This window comes from Gouania willdenowi, chromosome 7 (assembly GCF_900634775.1).
Source record: "Gouania willdenowi chromosome 7, fGouWil2.1, whole genome shotgun sequence".
Lineage (NCBI taxonomy): Eukaryota > Metazoa > Chordata > Actinopteri > Blenniiformes > Gobiesocidae > Gouania > Gouania willdenowi.
In genome coordinates this window covers 8,153,700-8,170,781 of record NC_041050.1, presented here as the reverse complement: position 1 = coordinate 8,170,781, position 17,082 = coordinate 8,153,700, and the positions used below count along the sequence as shown (strand labels likewise).

The 17,082-nt window shown below is 36.3% G+C and overlaps 1 protein-coding gene across 1 annotated transcript; it reads right to left on the bottom strand.

Annotated features, from left to right (window-relative positions):
* Nucleotides 1–5,128: 5,128 nt before the first annotated feature.
* LOC114466801 (translocating chain-associated membrane protein 1-like 1) lies at nucleotides 5,129–16,996 on the bottom strand. The gene is made up of 11 exons (XM_028452555.1): nucleotides 16,854–16,996; nucleotides 14,666–14,726; nucleotides 14,467–14,585; nucleotides 11,859–11,975; nucleotides 11,728–11,786; nucleotides 11,524–11,608; nucleotides 10,671–10,741; nucleotides 8,143–8,247; nucleotides 7,908–8,051; nucleotides 7,554–7,714; nucleotides 5,129–6,133 (listed from the first exon to the last, which is right to left on the bottom strand). The coding sequence occupies exons 1-11, from the start codon at nucleotides 16,971–16,973 to the stop codon at nucleotides 6,060–6,062; spliced, it is 1,116 nt and encodes a 371-aa protein (XP_028308356.1). The 5' UTR covers nucleotides 16,974–16,996; the 3' UTR covers nucleotides 5,129–6,059.
* Between the last annotated feature and the right edge of the window lie 86 nt (nucleotides 16,997–17,082).

The window sequence follows — 17,082 nt, the reverse complement described above, 5'->3', positions numbered from 1 at the left end:
TCAGTACCCAACCTTCATCAGGCTGCAGGTTCAAATAACACGTTCAACAAGTTGTCAGATAATGAACGAAAAGCTTTATTTGAAACATAAGAAGGGAAAAAAAAAAAAAAAAAAAAGATCATCTGAAAACATGAATTTTGCATAAATATTTATCATCAAAGTCCAGAAACAGCCGAATAAAGACAAAAGAACAAAGAACAAATGCATCTAATAAACATGTCTCCTCGATGCAGTTTCATATGCCATCTAGAGGTTGTTCTCAGTTAGTTTACTGCAGTCTTTTTTTTTTTTTTTTTAAACTTATTATTATTCTACTGACAAAATGCAACTCCAGTTTAGAATCAAGTGCAAGTAGTCGATATAGGAATAGCCACAAGTCAGCAAACAGCCCAAAAAAAGTGCATTCCTTTGGGGTTACAGTTACAGTTACATATGCTATTGTGTGTTCAATTTCAGGGGAAGGCTGTGAAATGCAGCGTGGCTGATGTGGCACAGCATGAGATGATCTGATGAGCAGGAAAAGCCTCCAGATGTTTAAACGCTGCACAAATCCACTCTTTAGCCTCATAGAAACAGAAGTCACTAGAAAACACATTAGTGACATGATTTAATGCCTTACATGTGAAAGTTGCAATGCAATTCTCCAGCTTAGTGTAATAAGCTTTTAACAACAGAGTTCACGTTGAATAAGGCCATGGATATAATTTGTTAAGTTACACTCGTATGGCAATGGAAAACAAAACAGAAAGATTTACAGGGGTTCTCAACTGATGGGCAGCGACCCGGGCTGCATCTAAAATCTCCGATATAATATATATTGTATTTTTGGATTCATTTTTTCACAATCTTCTACTTTATTTTTTTTATTTATTTTATTCAATCATAAAATATTCTTATTCTAAGAGGTTCATTAATCCATCGGTTCATAATAAATGGCTGTTTGATTTTTTAAATAATCAAGTCTTTTCTAACATTCCACACTACAAAATAAGTAATAAAAGTATGTCTGATTCGTGCCAATATCGTATCGGAATCGATATAGGTATCGGCCGATAATCAAGGCTGTAATATCGGCATTGTATCGGAAGTGAAAAAGTTGTATCGGGACGATCCTATTTTATTAAACTGTGGCTGAAGTTACAGAAACGTAAGGTGCAGGATGTTGTCTCACTTTGTGTTCTATAACAGTATTACGGGGAAGTCAAGAAAACATCAAAGCCATCAGCAGATGCCTCTGAAGAATACTGGCAGTTGATAGTCGAAACAGGTCAGGAGATTAAGTAAATGAAGAACCGTTGTCTGAAAAAATGAAACCTTAACATATTATTCAAAAAGAACTTGCTGGAATTATTGTACAATACTCTAAGGATTTTGAATTAAACAAAAAAAAAAAAACAACAACTTTGCCTTTGAATAAATAAAGCAAACTTCAACAGTGAAATCAGCAAAGATAATTTCCTTAATTGTGCGACGCCACTTGTTATCAAGTGTTACTGTGAGTCCTGAAGTCCGACCAGTTTGAGAACCACTGGATTAATCCACACATTGATATATTTAAACAAAAACATTGAGAAAAAAAAAAAAAAAGAATAAAAAAACACACATTCACGCGTGAAAATTTAACACCAGTGACTTTCAACGGTTTATATAAAAATAGCTTAAAGATTTGACAGATATTTCAGTACAGTGTTTAGTCTTTTTTTTTTTTCTTTCTTCTTTAAAGAAAAATATTTTACATCTGAGAACTCCTTTCCTCCTATGACACTGCCACACACACACACACAAACATGCACATGTTGGGGTCAATTACAATTACATCTTCAATTATCCATGTTCAATTTAAACTCAATTATGATTACGATTACCAGCATTTTTCCCAATTACCTAAAATTAAAATAATTATTTTTCTCCTAAAATTCCATTACAATTATGTTGTCGATTACTAAAGTTCAAATCTAAATAATCACAATTCCTGAGCCTGAAATAAATAGTTTTTATGCCTTATTTAACGTATCTCAAAAGAATTTCATCTTTTTTTCTGTATTTGTGCCTTTCTATAGCCTTATCTCAGAAAAAAAATGAATGTATTTTCTATTTTTATGCCTTACTATACCCTTATCTAAAAAAAAAAAGTCAAAATTTCTCTATTGTATGATTCCCATTTTTATGCCTTACTAAACCCAATCTAAAAAATAAAAATGTTTCTATTTTTCTGCCTTACTATAGCCTTATCGCAGGAAAAAAAAAAAAAAAAAAAATCCATTTGTATGCTTTGGCACTGACAGTTTTTATAGAATTTCCAAGAAAATTTACAAATACTAAGTAAATTATATGAACTCAATTAAAAATTAATTATGATTACAACAGCAACAGATTTCTTAAAAAACAATTACAATTGTCATTATTGTCATAATAACTGTAATTCATTATCTATTATAATTATAACTGACCCCAACCCTGCTATAGACCGGCTAAAGTGCTCTAAAGGGACGGTAAAAACCTCCTCTCCTCCTCAGTTAAGACTAAGACTCCACATTCACGTGGGAAGTTCAGTCCTGTCCACGTGAACAGTGTGTTAGCAGCAGAGCAGGACCTGGTCCATGACAAGAAGAAGAACTGGTCAATCAATCAATACAACACAGCAGTGTCACAATCACTGGAAAGGTGAAGCAGGAAAGGACAGACCAGAGAAACCTCGTCTGAGGGGTTAGAGACACTGACCACAGAAGCATTTCATTAACCAACGACAACCTCTGGAACACACACACGCACACACACACACACACACCTCAGTGCTTCGCAAACAGTCGTGTTGGTCAAATAAACCAAAGATAAACGCGTCAGAAAAACCCGACAGGAGTCGATGAACAGATTGTCACGATTCATGCTCTGCACACAGGCAATAGATAGAGAAACTCTTTTAACTAGACAAGCAACAAACATCATCATCATCAATCAGGACCAGTTCACTTTGAAACAAAGACAACAGGCGAAACAACATGACACGCAAGAGTACGTGTGCACAAGGGTTGGGGCCAATTATAACTGTAATAGCGTAATTGGTAATTAATTACAATTGTGACAATTATTATTGTAAATAGGGATGTCCCGATACAACTCTTCCCGATACGATATCAGCACAGATCTTAATACTTGTATGACTTATTTTGTAGTGTGGAATGTTAGAAAAGACTTAATCAAGTGTTGTCACTCAAACAGAGAACAATAGTCATCAACAGTAGGGATGAGAAAATCTGACCCATTTATTATTAACCAATTGGTTCCATACATTTTAACCTTCAACATAATATCTACAGTATTCTATTGAATAAATATAATATATAATGGAGATGCAGTCCGATAAAATCCGATATTCGTATTCTAGCTGATATTGGACTGATATCAATATCGGATCGGGACACCCCAAATTGTAATTGTAAATGTGTTTCTGCTGTAATCACAATGAAATTGTAATTAAGTTCAGATAATTGACTTTGTAATTGAATAAAACACACATGACGTTTACAAATACATAATTAAAAATTAATCAAATATGTTTGCTGTCAAGTCTACCTGTCAGTTCTATTAAAGATCATTTACAAGTATACTGCCCACACCAAAAGTATCAATACCATTATTTTTATGGATAAGGAAGCATAACAAGTTAACAAAGATATATATATATAAAAAAAAAAAAAAAAAAATTACACGATAGATCATATATTTAAAGTATTTTAAAGCTGATTTAAGACATGGGTCAAAACTGACCCGTTATCGTAAGAAAAGCTAACAGGAAGCTAGGTTTTATGTGCTTATTTATTAAAGGCTCAGTACCGAAATCGTAATTGAACATAAATAATTGAAGATGTAATTGTAATTAAAAATTGTAGTTGACCCCAACCCTTGTGTGCAGGCATGTCACCCCATTGTACAGTGGGTGGTATTTAATCTCTGGCATTAGTGGTGAATAATTAGTCTCCTGATACACAGGATTATTAATACACAAGCTTAAATAAAGAAAGCATAACAGAACACAACACAAACAATAACCGTGATATAAACCACTAATGTTATATAAGGACACTGGGAGAGGGAGGGAGAGAGAGAGAGAGAGAGAGAGAGAGAGAGAGAGAGAGAATGTTTAAATGTACAGAATTAATTTACTATGTTCCACTATGTTTGCTGGTGGTTACAGCGTTTATATAAGCGTATAAAATAATAATATTTGTTGTATGTGACAAAAATAAATAACAGAACTCTTGCAGCAGTTGTAAAAAAAAAAAAAGGCCACCGAATGCAAGTACGCATGTATGCGTGTGTGATGCAAATTTAACAGCACAAGTAGGAAGTAGCCATAGAGTCTTTAGCCCTCACCAAACCCATCATGCATTCAAATTACCGTATGCAGCAGAAGTACAGATACTTCGCCAAAGGTTTTAAATCATGCCATTGTGAGGATTTTTTCCATATGCAAACATCAGAGCATCGCAGCATGGGTTCCTCTTGGTAGGTTTAACATTTCCTATTGTAACAAACTCACATAACAGTGAGTCGTCAAAACAACACACACACGAAAAAAAGCCTCAATCCAGGGGCAGGGTTGATTAGGGTTGATTTTAAATGGCAGAGTTTGTGTTAGTTACAAGGTTTGGTAACACTTTACTTAAAGTTTTATGCATAAGGCCGATATTATGCTGTCATTAGCATTAATAAGGTGTCATGAAAGCAGTCATTAAGTGTCATTCGCTAAATTATGACACCTTTGGAGCTATGCTGGCATTTTTTGGGTTAGTTGGAGGAATTTAGTGGGGTTGGGGTTAGGGCAGGGGTGTCAAACTCATTTTAGTTCAGGAGCCAAATACAGAGCAGTTTGATCTCAAGTGGGCCACTGATTTTATGCAGGGAAAATGAGAAATGTCGACATTATTGTGTCCCTGTACTTCTACGTATACATAAAATACAAAAAAAATTAAGAAACCAGCAATGTCCAAGCAATAAGTGAATGATATCAGTCCCAACAGGATCTTCACTTTAAATTTCCTACATTTTGTGGGCAATTTCTATTTAATTAAGGGAAATAGTATGTCATAATTTGAGGAAAATTTAAGGATTTTGTAAGAATTTTGAGTTTTTTTTTCAACAATTCAACATTAAAAATGATTGCAATCATGCAATATAAGCACCAGAAGTGTTAAGTTTCATTTCCATAATGATTTACGTTTTCTCTGTATATTTTACTTTCTCCTGTGGGCCGAATTGGATGTTTCCAAGGGTCAGATTTGGCCCCCGTGCCTTGAGTTTGACACATGTAGGGCTAGGGTTAAGGTTCGGGTAACTAATGACACTTAATGACAGCCTTCATGACACCTTATTCATGCTAATGACAAGTGTCATGTTATGACAGCATAATGTATAAAACTTAAAGTGTTGACTAAGGTTCTAGCTGCAGAGGTTTCAAAAACTTTAAAAAAAAAAAAAAGCACAAAAGCAATTCTGGAGTGAATAATTTAGGATCTTTATCAGACACGAGCTGAATAAAGAAATGATGTCTTGCAGAGCAGAGAGGCTTTCATGTCCAAACCTGCACTACCAGCCTGTTTTACAGATTTACCTACTACATAAGGAGCAGAACTTAGAATGACACCCTGTGAGCTTAGCTAACCCGTACACGTTACAAAAAGTTGCCCTGAAGGTGAAACTGGCTTTTTTTTAAGGTACCGTGAAGTTAACAGATTTAAAAATCAAATCGCTAAAGAAAGTTTTAACGTACCCGGCGACTGATCGTAGTTTTACACTAAAGGACACTTTAAAGAGCCGACTCCCATCAATCCCATTAAAGCCTTCCAAACCAGCACTGGCCTCCTGATGCTCGTCTGCAGCAAATGACCAGAGCAGACGGCAACACTGGTCATTTTAACCCGAGGAGGCAGCTATGTAAGGTTTCCTAGTGGGAGCTCAAACATTTCGTTTGGAGACACAATAAGAAGTTGTGTAAAGACATGTTTTCACATGGTCAGAATTTCCTCAACCATCCCTTCTCCCCACTGACTCGTCCATCTCTAGGAAGCTTTGGCTTTTCTTGTTCGTGGTGATGTTTTATCTTCACTCCTGACGACTCCGTTGACGGCTCCTCCTGGATGAGAATTACAAATTAAAAAACAGGCCAATGAAATATGAGAAAATATCATACACCACAAGGGAGAAATTGCATTACTATTATCATACATCCATTTTATATAGCACTTTTCTGGGTACTCAAAGTCACTTTACAATGAAGGAAGCAGTGTTGGGGTTCGGTGCCTTGCTCAGGGGCACCTCTCCAGCTACCAGCTTCCGTATTTTTGGTCCGCACGAGGACATGAACTGTCGACCCTCCGTTTCCCCGTCTATGGCCCTACAAACTGAGCCACAGCCGCCCGAACTTAGGGCACTGTAAATTAGAGCTGATAATCCCACTACTTCTATATTTTGTCATTTACTGTGTTTGTGTGTGTGTAAGCCACGGTTGGGGTCAATTATAATTGCAGTCGCGTAATTGATAATTTATTACATTTATGACATAATTGTAATTGTAACTGGAAAAATCTGTAGCAATCATAATTGAATTGTAATTGAGTTCAGATAATTGACCTTGTAATTGTAATTGTCATGGAAAGTAGATAAAAAACTGTCATTTATAATTTAATTAAATGCAAAACTGGGGAATCACGTTATAGTTCTATGGCTCACACATGTATACACATATGTAATTAACAATTATTTAAAAAATATGTTTCATATCAAGTTTACCTGTCAATATAGCATTAAAAAAAATAATAAAAAATCTAGGGGTGTACTGACAGAAAACCCACGCACACCAAAAATATTAAACCCAATATTGTAAGCCTAACAATGTAACCAAGAGATGAGAAACAAATTAAATGATGGATCATTTTTTTTGTGTATTTTACAGTTGATTTAATACATGGGTCAAAATGACCCATTATAAGATACGCTAACAGAAAGCTAAAAGAAGAGGATGGTTATGTTTTATGCATTTATGTATCAAAGGTTCAGCAATTGTGATTGATAGTAATTAAACTTTAGTAAATAAGAACGTAATTGTCATTGACTTTCAAGGAGAAAAAGTCATTGTAATTGGAAAAAATGTCAGTAATCGTAATTGAGTTGTAATTGAAAATTGAAGACGCAACTGTAATTTAAATATGTAATTGCCCCCAGCTCTGGTGTATGCATACATAAATGTAAGCATAAATCTATTGTGTATGCGTTTGTGTATATGTACATATGCATATATTTATTTTGTATATCTCATATACAGTACCTATTATAATTTGCCCTTTAACAGCATGTTTGAATTCCTGTTATTGATTAGAATACATTGAGAGATTAGCTCTGCTGTTCTAAATGGAAACATGTTCATGTTTTTGTTTGGGTGTATAATTGCAAAAGAAACAATAAAAAAAACGTTGACAAAAACCAAACCAAAAAAAAAAAAAAAAAAACAGGCCAATGAGATGCACAGCTGACGTGAACAACCTGTGCGTCCTCACCTCTTGTCGTCTCTCTTTTGTGGGGTTTGCTTTTTGGACTGACGATCTTCTTTTTTGAGGCTTGACTCTGGCTGTGCTCTCGCCACTTTTTCAGCTGGAAATTGATGAACTTCCACATCATCCAGGCCTGCGTCAGGCAGATCGCTGCCAGGCAGGTCATCCTGTGGGCGTTAAAAGCACTGGTTCTCAAACTTTTTGGGGTTTTCCCCACTTTGAACGAAGGTGAATTTTCAAGCCCCACCTGCACCCATTGCCCCCCAAATAATCCTGACAAACTTTCACATTTTTGAACTAACAGGAAACCAGTATCATCATAATTCATGCGTCCACTGACTGCACGTCATTGGTTCCAACCTTATCGTGAGCACGTTGAAGTTTCCTTGTGCGAGAGAGAAGCCTTGGTTCTGGGTGCGGGGCAGGCCAAAGCCAAAGGTCAGCACTGAGAGTGTGAGGGTGAGGAGGCGAGCGATGACAAAAAGCAGCGCCCACAGAGTGAAACTGGAACAAGAGCAGCATATTTTACCAACTGTACCAACGTCAGCCATCAAACAGGAGAAGTTTAAAAGAGTAAAGAACTGGAAATGTATACCCTTTCTGCTTGTTCTCGTCACTGAAGTAGAACAGACGTGATGCATGAAACAGAAGCTCCACCAGGTAGTGTGGAACCAAAAGCACCAGGCCTAGTCGATGAAGGCTGAACCAACAGGCAATGCAGAATTAAAAGGAAAAAAAAAATGCATAAATCTTAAAGTTGCAGGAGATGATAATTATTATATAAAGACACAGTGATGATAAGCGTCTGTGTGTTTTCCCGGTCAAGTGAAACCGGTTTAATCCACTCCTGTGACTTGTCCCAAGCAGGTCGGTACAGATCGCAATAGCTGAGGGCTATGCGCTCACATATTAGTCCGCCCCTGAGTAATATGTAGAAATGACATCTGTGTGAGTATGGAAGATATGCGTGGAGTGAATCTAGTCTTCAGTGTGCAAGGAGCGGCAAACAGCCTATGACAACGACACACCCCAGAAAAAACTCATCGGATCTGTACGATTCACATAAATGAGCTATTTTCAGTTCACAAAGTCAAATTTTGCCAAGAAGCGACTGATTTACATGTATGCACAATCAGGGATGTAACGATTAATCGTAAGGCAGTTAAAAATCGATTCATAGGCATCACGGTTCACATCGATTCTCTGAAAATTGAATCGCAGTACTTTTGGGGTTGTTTTTGATCAGTCCATGTCTTTGGAGGGACATTGTCGTCAATTGACTAAAAACTGTTTTTACCACCTGAGAAATATCTCTAAAGTGAGGCATCTTTTATCAAAATCAGATCTGGAACTGGTCATACACGCATTTATATCATCTCGTATTGACTACTGTAATTCTGTTTTTACTTGTTTTAATAAGTCGACCCTAAACAGACTCCAGATCATTCAGAACGCTGCTGCCAGACTTTTAACTGTGCTTCTAGAACATCCCACATCACCCCCATTCTTGCTACTCTGCACTGGCTTCCAGTTAAGTTTCGCATAGAATATAAAATTTTAGTTCTCACGTTCCGAGCATTACATGGTCAGGCCCCTAAATATATCTCGGACTTGTTGTGCCCCTACTCATCAGGGCGATGCCTTCGGTCTTCAGGTCAGGGTCTCCTAAAGACCCCAAAAACTAAATTTAAAACCAGAGGAGACCTGGCGTTCCAGGCTGTAGCTCCCAGACTCTGGAATAACCTGCACCAGTCTCTCAGGGAGCTCAACTGTGTGGACACTTTTAAAAAACTGCTGAAGACTACACTTTACAGTAAAGCTTTTAGTTAACTGGATTTTAATTTTTATTTGTTCTGTAATGTTGCTGTTCTTATGATATTTATGCACTCTTGTTTTATTATTCTATTGTGTTGCACTTGTACTTTTACCACAACTCTGTACAGCACTTTGTGATTTTATCTGCAAAAAGCGCTTTATAAATAAACTACTTACTTACTTACTTTTTAAACAGCAGAGGGCGCTATACATTTATCCTTCTCTTGTTCAAATGTTGAGGCGGCGAGCGAAATCTGCTACTACATTGTTTCTGGACGCCTTCTACTCTTAAACATGTTCATGAATGATTCCTTACCCCTTTAGCACCGAAAGAATATCTGTAATATTACGTGAATATTTGTAAAAGTCACTTTTTTCTATTAGCTCTGTCTGCTAGCATAGCATCTCTTCTTCACAGCTAGAACAGCTGCATCCCAACCGACCACTGGGTTACCAGCGCCCTCTGATGGTCCAAACAAATATCTGACATAAATACGGTGCAGACTGTTTTTTTTTTTTTGAAGTCCAATTGTTAAGGCACAAAATACATTTTCAGTTGCACTTTTAAAAAGAAAAGAGAGAATCGTATCGTGAACCCAGTATCGTGAATTGAATCGTATCGTATCGGGAGTTGAGTGAATAGTTAGATCCCTATGCACAATGCAATGCGCTAAACTTTTCTGACAACGTCAATAAACAGTGTTTACAGTGGAGGTCAGAGCGGCAATTTTAACCTTTTGCATCTTTTTTTCTGAACAAATTGCCTTCGATTTATTGATCTATGAGGCCTACACTATGTCTTTATCTGATTAAAAAAAAAAAACCTCTCCAACAGCTTTAACATGTATGAGTAACAGGAAATAAAAACTATTGACTTAAGTCATACTCTAAAAGGCAAGAGTTGAACAGAGAGAACAGGAAGTAAGGTTTAAAACTTGCCAAGCACGATGACTCATTCATTACAAAGAGAAGAAGTCTCTTTAGAGTTTAAAAATAATGAGTTGGGCTGAAATTAAAACAAAAAGTGACAGAGGTAGATGGAATAACATCTAAACACAGTTCATCCTCAAAGGAGAGGAAGAGAAAATCAATCTCTTTCTGAGCTACGAGAAACTGTCCAGTAAATTAACATCAAGTAGGAGGTCAAAGTAGTTAATTATTCTACGGTATCATACATTTTAATCACACAATCTATTGCGACCTACCATAAACTGCACTAATCTATTAATCATTAAGTTTGAACATTTGATAACTTCATCAGAGATGATTTTATTTCACCCTTGGAGGACGTACAAAGGTTCGACTCACTTTAAAACGTAGGCACCAGTGATGTGGGCGACGTAAAGGCAAATGTAATAAAGCTGGCGAGGGATGTCTTCCTGTGAAAACAACAAAAAGGAGAATCTGGGATTGGTGAAGCAGTTTATTTAGATCAGTGTTTCCCTAACTACAGGTATATTGCCCCATGTACCCCATAGCAGTTAGTTTGTTATCGCAAGCACCCCTTAGTTCATGCCATACATTATTTATTTGTGTCTGCAAGTTCGTCTAAACACTTTCCCGTGCCTCGTCCAACATTAACCTTGAATTTAGGCCTTTTTCCCCCATTTATTTCTGGTGTTTTGCTCATTTTAGAATTTGAACTTCACCTTTTGGTGTTTTTTTAAAGAGTTATGCTTCAAATTATTATTGATGGATGAGAAAAAAAAGTCTGGATGCATGTAAAAGACCCCAGTTTGGGAACCACTGATTTAGATAATACATGTTCCCTTACTCCAAAGCCCACTTTTTCCTACAGGCATACGTTCAGGTGATTTTTATCCAGCGATAGTGATAGGTTCCTATCATTACTATACTGTATGTACTGACTGCGTCTAAAAAATAAAATAAGTAAAAGTGTTCATGCTATCTTTATTTAGTCCAGTAGGTTATCATTTCTACCCAATCAAAAAATGCCATGTTTTTTTCAGTAATTTTGGTTAATATTTTTAATTTCCACCCATGGCAGTTTGTTTTTTTCCCATTTTGCCAGGCATGGCAACACAATTCTAATTTGTATTTGTAGTTTGTATTGTGACATATTTTGATTACAATGACTTTTTAATGGGTATAACATATCAGGAACCTACAGTGGAAAACAAACATGTTGCTTTTCTCTTACCTTTCGTACTTTTTGAAAGTACAGCTCAGGAAGTGAGTGCAGCCAATACGCAATTTGGCAAATGTAGAAGAACTTGACCTGAAAACTAAACACAGAACAAGAGAACCTTGGTGGTATTTCAACAGGAAGTGAGACGCATCATAATGACGTTCTTCAATCTACGCTATTCCACACATGTAGCAGGTGTGGACAAGCTTCACTTACGCCATGTGAGTGTGTGGGTAACCCTCCCATAAGAATGTCGGGTTGGTTGCAAAGTCCTCCTGTCAGGCAGAAACAGAAAGAGTGGAAGAGTTGAAACATAGTGTGATGTGCTTTAACCTCGGCCTTCGTACCGCTGTCAGGATGCTGCAGCCCCACATGAAGGACAACAAGTAGAACACGGCCAGCTGTCCGGACTCATTGAACTTGCTGTGTTTGGTCTTTGATAGGTGCAACTTCCTGTTCATTTTCTGAAACACATCAAATTAATACATTACAACACTACAAAGGGGAATAACATCTTCTGTGCAGCAGTGGTCAGGGCTAGGCAATCGTAGTCAAAACAAGACAGAAGCTGTTAGCGTTTAAAGGCAGCTTTTAAATGGCTGACAAAAACTTAAAAATAAAAATAAAATAAAATTAACTTTTTCTGATTTACAGTTGGATGTAACCCAATTGCTATTTGTTGAGTAATTGACTCTCTCCTTTTATGTATAAAGATTAGGGTGGGGGAGGGGGGTAGATTTGGTCTGATGGAGGCAGGGACAACTATGTGTTTTTTTTTTTATTTTGTTGTCGTTTTATTTTGTTTTGTCTTGGTTTCATGGAGTATTTTTTGAGATTTTGTTTGTCTGATGGGTGATGTAAAAAATGAAAAACAAAAAAAATACACATTTCACATCTAAACAGCATTGAGATGTTGGTAATCTGGTTTTAACAATGATTTACCGGCTCAATAAGTGGAAAAACTGATTAAAATTACAATTCCATTCCAATTGTTCAAAATACTGTAAAATTCACTTTTATTAGATACAGTTCTGATATTTTCGTAACATCATCTATAATGACTCCAATATGTTGACTGTTTATCTTAAATAAACATTGAAAACGTACTTAGTAAGAATTTGCAACTATACATTTGCAATACAGGCAAAACCTTTACCGCTTTAAAACTCAGTATAAACAAAATGTCTGGTCACAATAGAGCAACCTTTCTCAAAGAGTGGTCTGCGGACCACTGGTGGTCCTTGAGCGACCCTTAGTGGTCCAGTAGTTAGGTGGGTGAATATATTTTTAAAATTAATTATTTTTAGATTAAAGGTGTTTCTCAAACTGTTTGCACTCGACTGAAAAACTAACTGTAAGTTCTATCTAAAATCAATAGCTGTCAAAATGATAAGCACACTCAACTGAAGATGGATTGATGGCTGAAGATGGGGTCAATAAAAGAAAAATAAATGGAAACTAATTCAGATCTATCTATCTATCTGTCTACCAACCTACCTACGTACGTACCTACCGATCATCGATCTAACAGAATTAGGTGGTCCCAGATTTTCTTTTTCTTGATTAAGTGGTCCTTAGTCTGAAAAAGTTTGAGAAACTCTGCAATAGAGAGAGTGAGGACCAACTATTTATGTGTTTTCTTGTTAAACTGTATTTATGTTGTATGCACAATACAATGTCTTACCCCTGTGTTATTTTTTGTTTTGTTTTGAACTGTTACCTGTGGTAATGTGATTGTCTCAATGTGAAATTATGAAAGTGTGATTCTACACATGTAGACACATAAAAAAATTGTATTATTTACAATATATAAGCTTTGTTTTTAATCAAAAGTCTTTTTTTTACACTGGGGTGGGTTCAAATAAGTTTTACTTTATCCCACTTCATTTCGGGCGTTTATGTTTTATTTTTTGTATCTTGTTTCAAGAGCCAGATACAGACTTGATTTGCATAGAATGTATTACCTGTTTCGTTTGAACTTTTTTGTGTTTGTTTTATTGCCTAGCTTGAAATAAATGAATCAAAAGAGAAAGAAAAATATTTAAAGTACAACATTTTGATGTACTGTGGGCTCAATTTTTGATAAATCAAAAATCTGTGTAAATCACTTGTGTAGTACAATCTGAAGATGAGATGTAGCAAGTTTGGTGTCGATTGAGCAAATATTGTGGGAGGAGATAAGTTTAATAAGTTCTACAGTTTTTGAAAAACCAGAGCATTGGACTTCAGAATTGACAATAGGTTTTAAATGTACAAGTTTTTCCAGTGTTGGGGCTACATTTAGGTAAATGTTGCTAATCTGTAGCACATTTGGTTGTGTTGTTGTACATTGTTTTACATTAGAGGATTGCTGTAGCACAACCTTTAGGACTATTAGCTTATTTTGGCAGCCAAGGCCATCTGGGATGGGACTGGACCTTTGTGGGAAATTTGGTGATTGTTAGCGAATGGGAAGTAGCATTTCCTCGGAGGAAGAAGAAGAAGAACAAGCAGGATAACAAAAGGTTCCCAGCAGATTAGGCATCCTGAACCATATTCAATAAATCCATTTACCCAGCAGAGATGAGGTATTTTAAGGGAAAACTACAATGAAAAAATCTAATCGTCATAAAAGATTCAAAACGCATTCAATTCTTCAGAATCTCCCGTAAAAATGTGTCATTTTGATCACTTTCAAACAGCTTCCAGAAAGCCACGAGGCATATACTGTATATCTAGGAATCCTGTAATACTTTGATCCCATAGCTATAAAACTTTGAGCTAAAGACTACTGTAAATCTTCCACAGAGTGAGTCGGCGTCTATGAATCAGACGAGGAAGAAACTTATATCCAGGCCACAGCGGAGTCAGAGGTTACTTTCAGCATACCAACATAAGGTGTAAAAAACAGAAAGATGGAAAACTATGATAACGTAAAAAAGAGAAATCTTCATGAACAGATGATTACGCACTTACATCCAGAACATATTCTTGAATCAAGGCATGAAGGATGACAGCAATCAGCAGATAGAAGAACACAGTGGCCATGTCTTTAGGGCCGTACAGGTACAGGTTGATTGGATCACTTTTCTCATCTAAAATAAAAAAGAGGCAGAAATCTTAAACTGTTACTATCAAGGACTTCCAACAAGTACAAGGTCAATAATTAACTCACCGAGAACTTGAGTCACATTGTACTGAACGGTGATAAACATAATGGCAAACTTTGCCGTGACCTGTAAAAAAGAAAAGAAAAAGAGAGACAGAATCAGTAAAATTTACAACAACAAAAAAGATTTAAAATCAAAATACAGTAACAAATGTGACTAAACAAGTTTTACTGCATCAGTGGTTGAGAAATTAAATGCCATGATTGACCGTGGCTCATGTTTTCATCTCCTAAGCCAAAAATTGGTGGTTTGATTTCAAAGCTAAACTTATGGATGCTTTAAAGCACCTGTAGGCAAGACACTAAACCCTTAATTACATCCTAAAATTAGCACGATTAGCATGGTATCTCTGTCGCCGCTGGTGTGTGAATATAGTCTACGATGTTCATTTATTTATAACTACTTAATAGCTGATTAACACCACTTTCTTTACATATTAAAGGTGATTTCTCCTGCAAAACCAACTTTTGGAAAACTGGATATAGCACATAAAGGTAAAATGAGATTCATATTACCAACTTTAAAGACTGATTTTCGTGGAATTTACGTTCTAAAACGGAAAAAGCAAAGAACGGTCTTTTCTTTCTTTTCGTTATTTAAAATTAGGTTCCAATAGGATAGGGAAACACCTTTCATGTATGATTTAGGACAATGTCATGCATTTTCACACTATTAGGGATGGACCAATATGGATTTGTTTTTAGGGCCAATGCCGATAGAATTTTTTTTTCCATCAGCCTTTCTTGAGCCAATATTTGGAGCCGAAATTACATCAAAAAAAGTCTCAATTTTAAAAAAGGAACAATCATTGGAATTAACAAAGGTGAGGTACAATGACAACAAGTAAAAAAGATTGAACAAATATTAAAAACAGATAACGTAGAACAAGAACAAGTAAAAAATAATTTTGCTCTCTGTATATAATGCAGATCGGCGAATGCAGCAGCCCACATCGGCTGATGCCGATACACGCAAAAAACACAAAAATGGACCAGCCGATGTATCGGTCTACTACTAGACTGAATGCCTAGCGAGTAAAGCAAATGGGCAATAATGTCAAATTTTACTCAAAATGTCACACGACTTTATTGACACTTTTTTTTTTTTAGCATGTTTGGTATGATTTCATGAAGATATTAGCAATGTATCTATATTACAATGAATAGAATTTGGATGAGTTAATTTCAGCTTTGAAAGCCTCAGGACTTTATACTAAGTCAAACTAAATGGTATTATATATATATATAACAAGTGTTCAGTTTGCTCAAATAAAGAGCAATCAATGAACCAGTATGCAAGAATACAGGATTCAATCATAACAGCAGCAACTTTTAACTTATTGACCGTGTGTATGTAATCACCACACCCTAACTTCTCAGAAACTCATCTACTGGTTCTTCATCAGCAAATAAAGACCACTCCCTTCATAACAACATTTTACTGTAAAATCTAACATTATACTCTGATTATTGTGTAATTACGATCGTTGCTGCTATCCACTCTATTTCAAGGGTTTTTACTTCCTTCCTGAATATACAACTAAAGAGATACAGAGAAATCATCCACTGGGACTAAACTCTATTCTCTTTATTATGATGTACACAGTAAAGTGGATAAAGGCTATAAACATACAAAAGATAACTTTTACTACGATACACAGTAGTATTTACTATTGTGTAGGCTGTTTTTGTTAATGACTAGTTTCACTATCCCACAGGAAGTTATGCTGTTTATCATATCTACTTTAATTCACACCCCAGAATAAGAGATTGTAGAATGATTGCCCACCTCCACTAAATTATTTACTGACCCAAACCTGATAAATCTGAGTTTTACTTGGATTTACTTAGTTTGCACAATATATTGGTGATACAAGTGATCTATATAATAGATGTGAGGTAAATATTGGTGTCACAGTGGATTATTTTGTCTCAATAGGGTTCAGGGCTTTTAGCTAGTTTGGCACTATTTCCCAACATGTAATAAAACAACATTTTAAAGCAAGCTATGTTAGTTTAGACAGAGCAATTTCTTTACAGCTAAACACTAGAAACATGTTCTAGTTGGCTCTTTATGAGTGCCTAAGTCCAGTAGTGAGTGTTTAGTGGCAATAAAGGAGACATTAGAAGGAAGGAAGGGACAGAGAGAGGCACCAGCTAACGTTAGCTAGCATCAGCTACTGGCTCACCGTACCTCAAACATCAGGCCGAGGAGGATGACCATGGCCAAACAGGACACCATGTCGGCGTGGTTCTGGATCACAAACTCATGGCTCAGCACCGGCGGACTCTTGTTTTTCTTACGGAACCCCATGGCTCTCTGAGGCGGATCAGCCTTCTCCGTGTCCGGGGGCTGCAATCACAGACTCTTGCTGGGTTTGGTTGAGCTAGCTTCTCCTACCACTGCTGCTACTGCTGCTGCT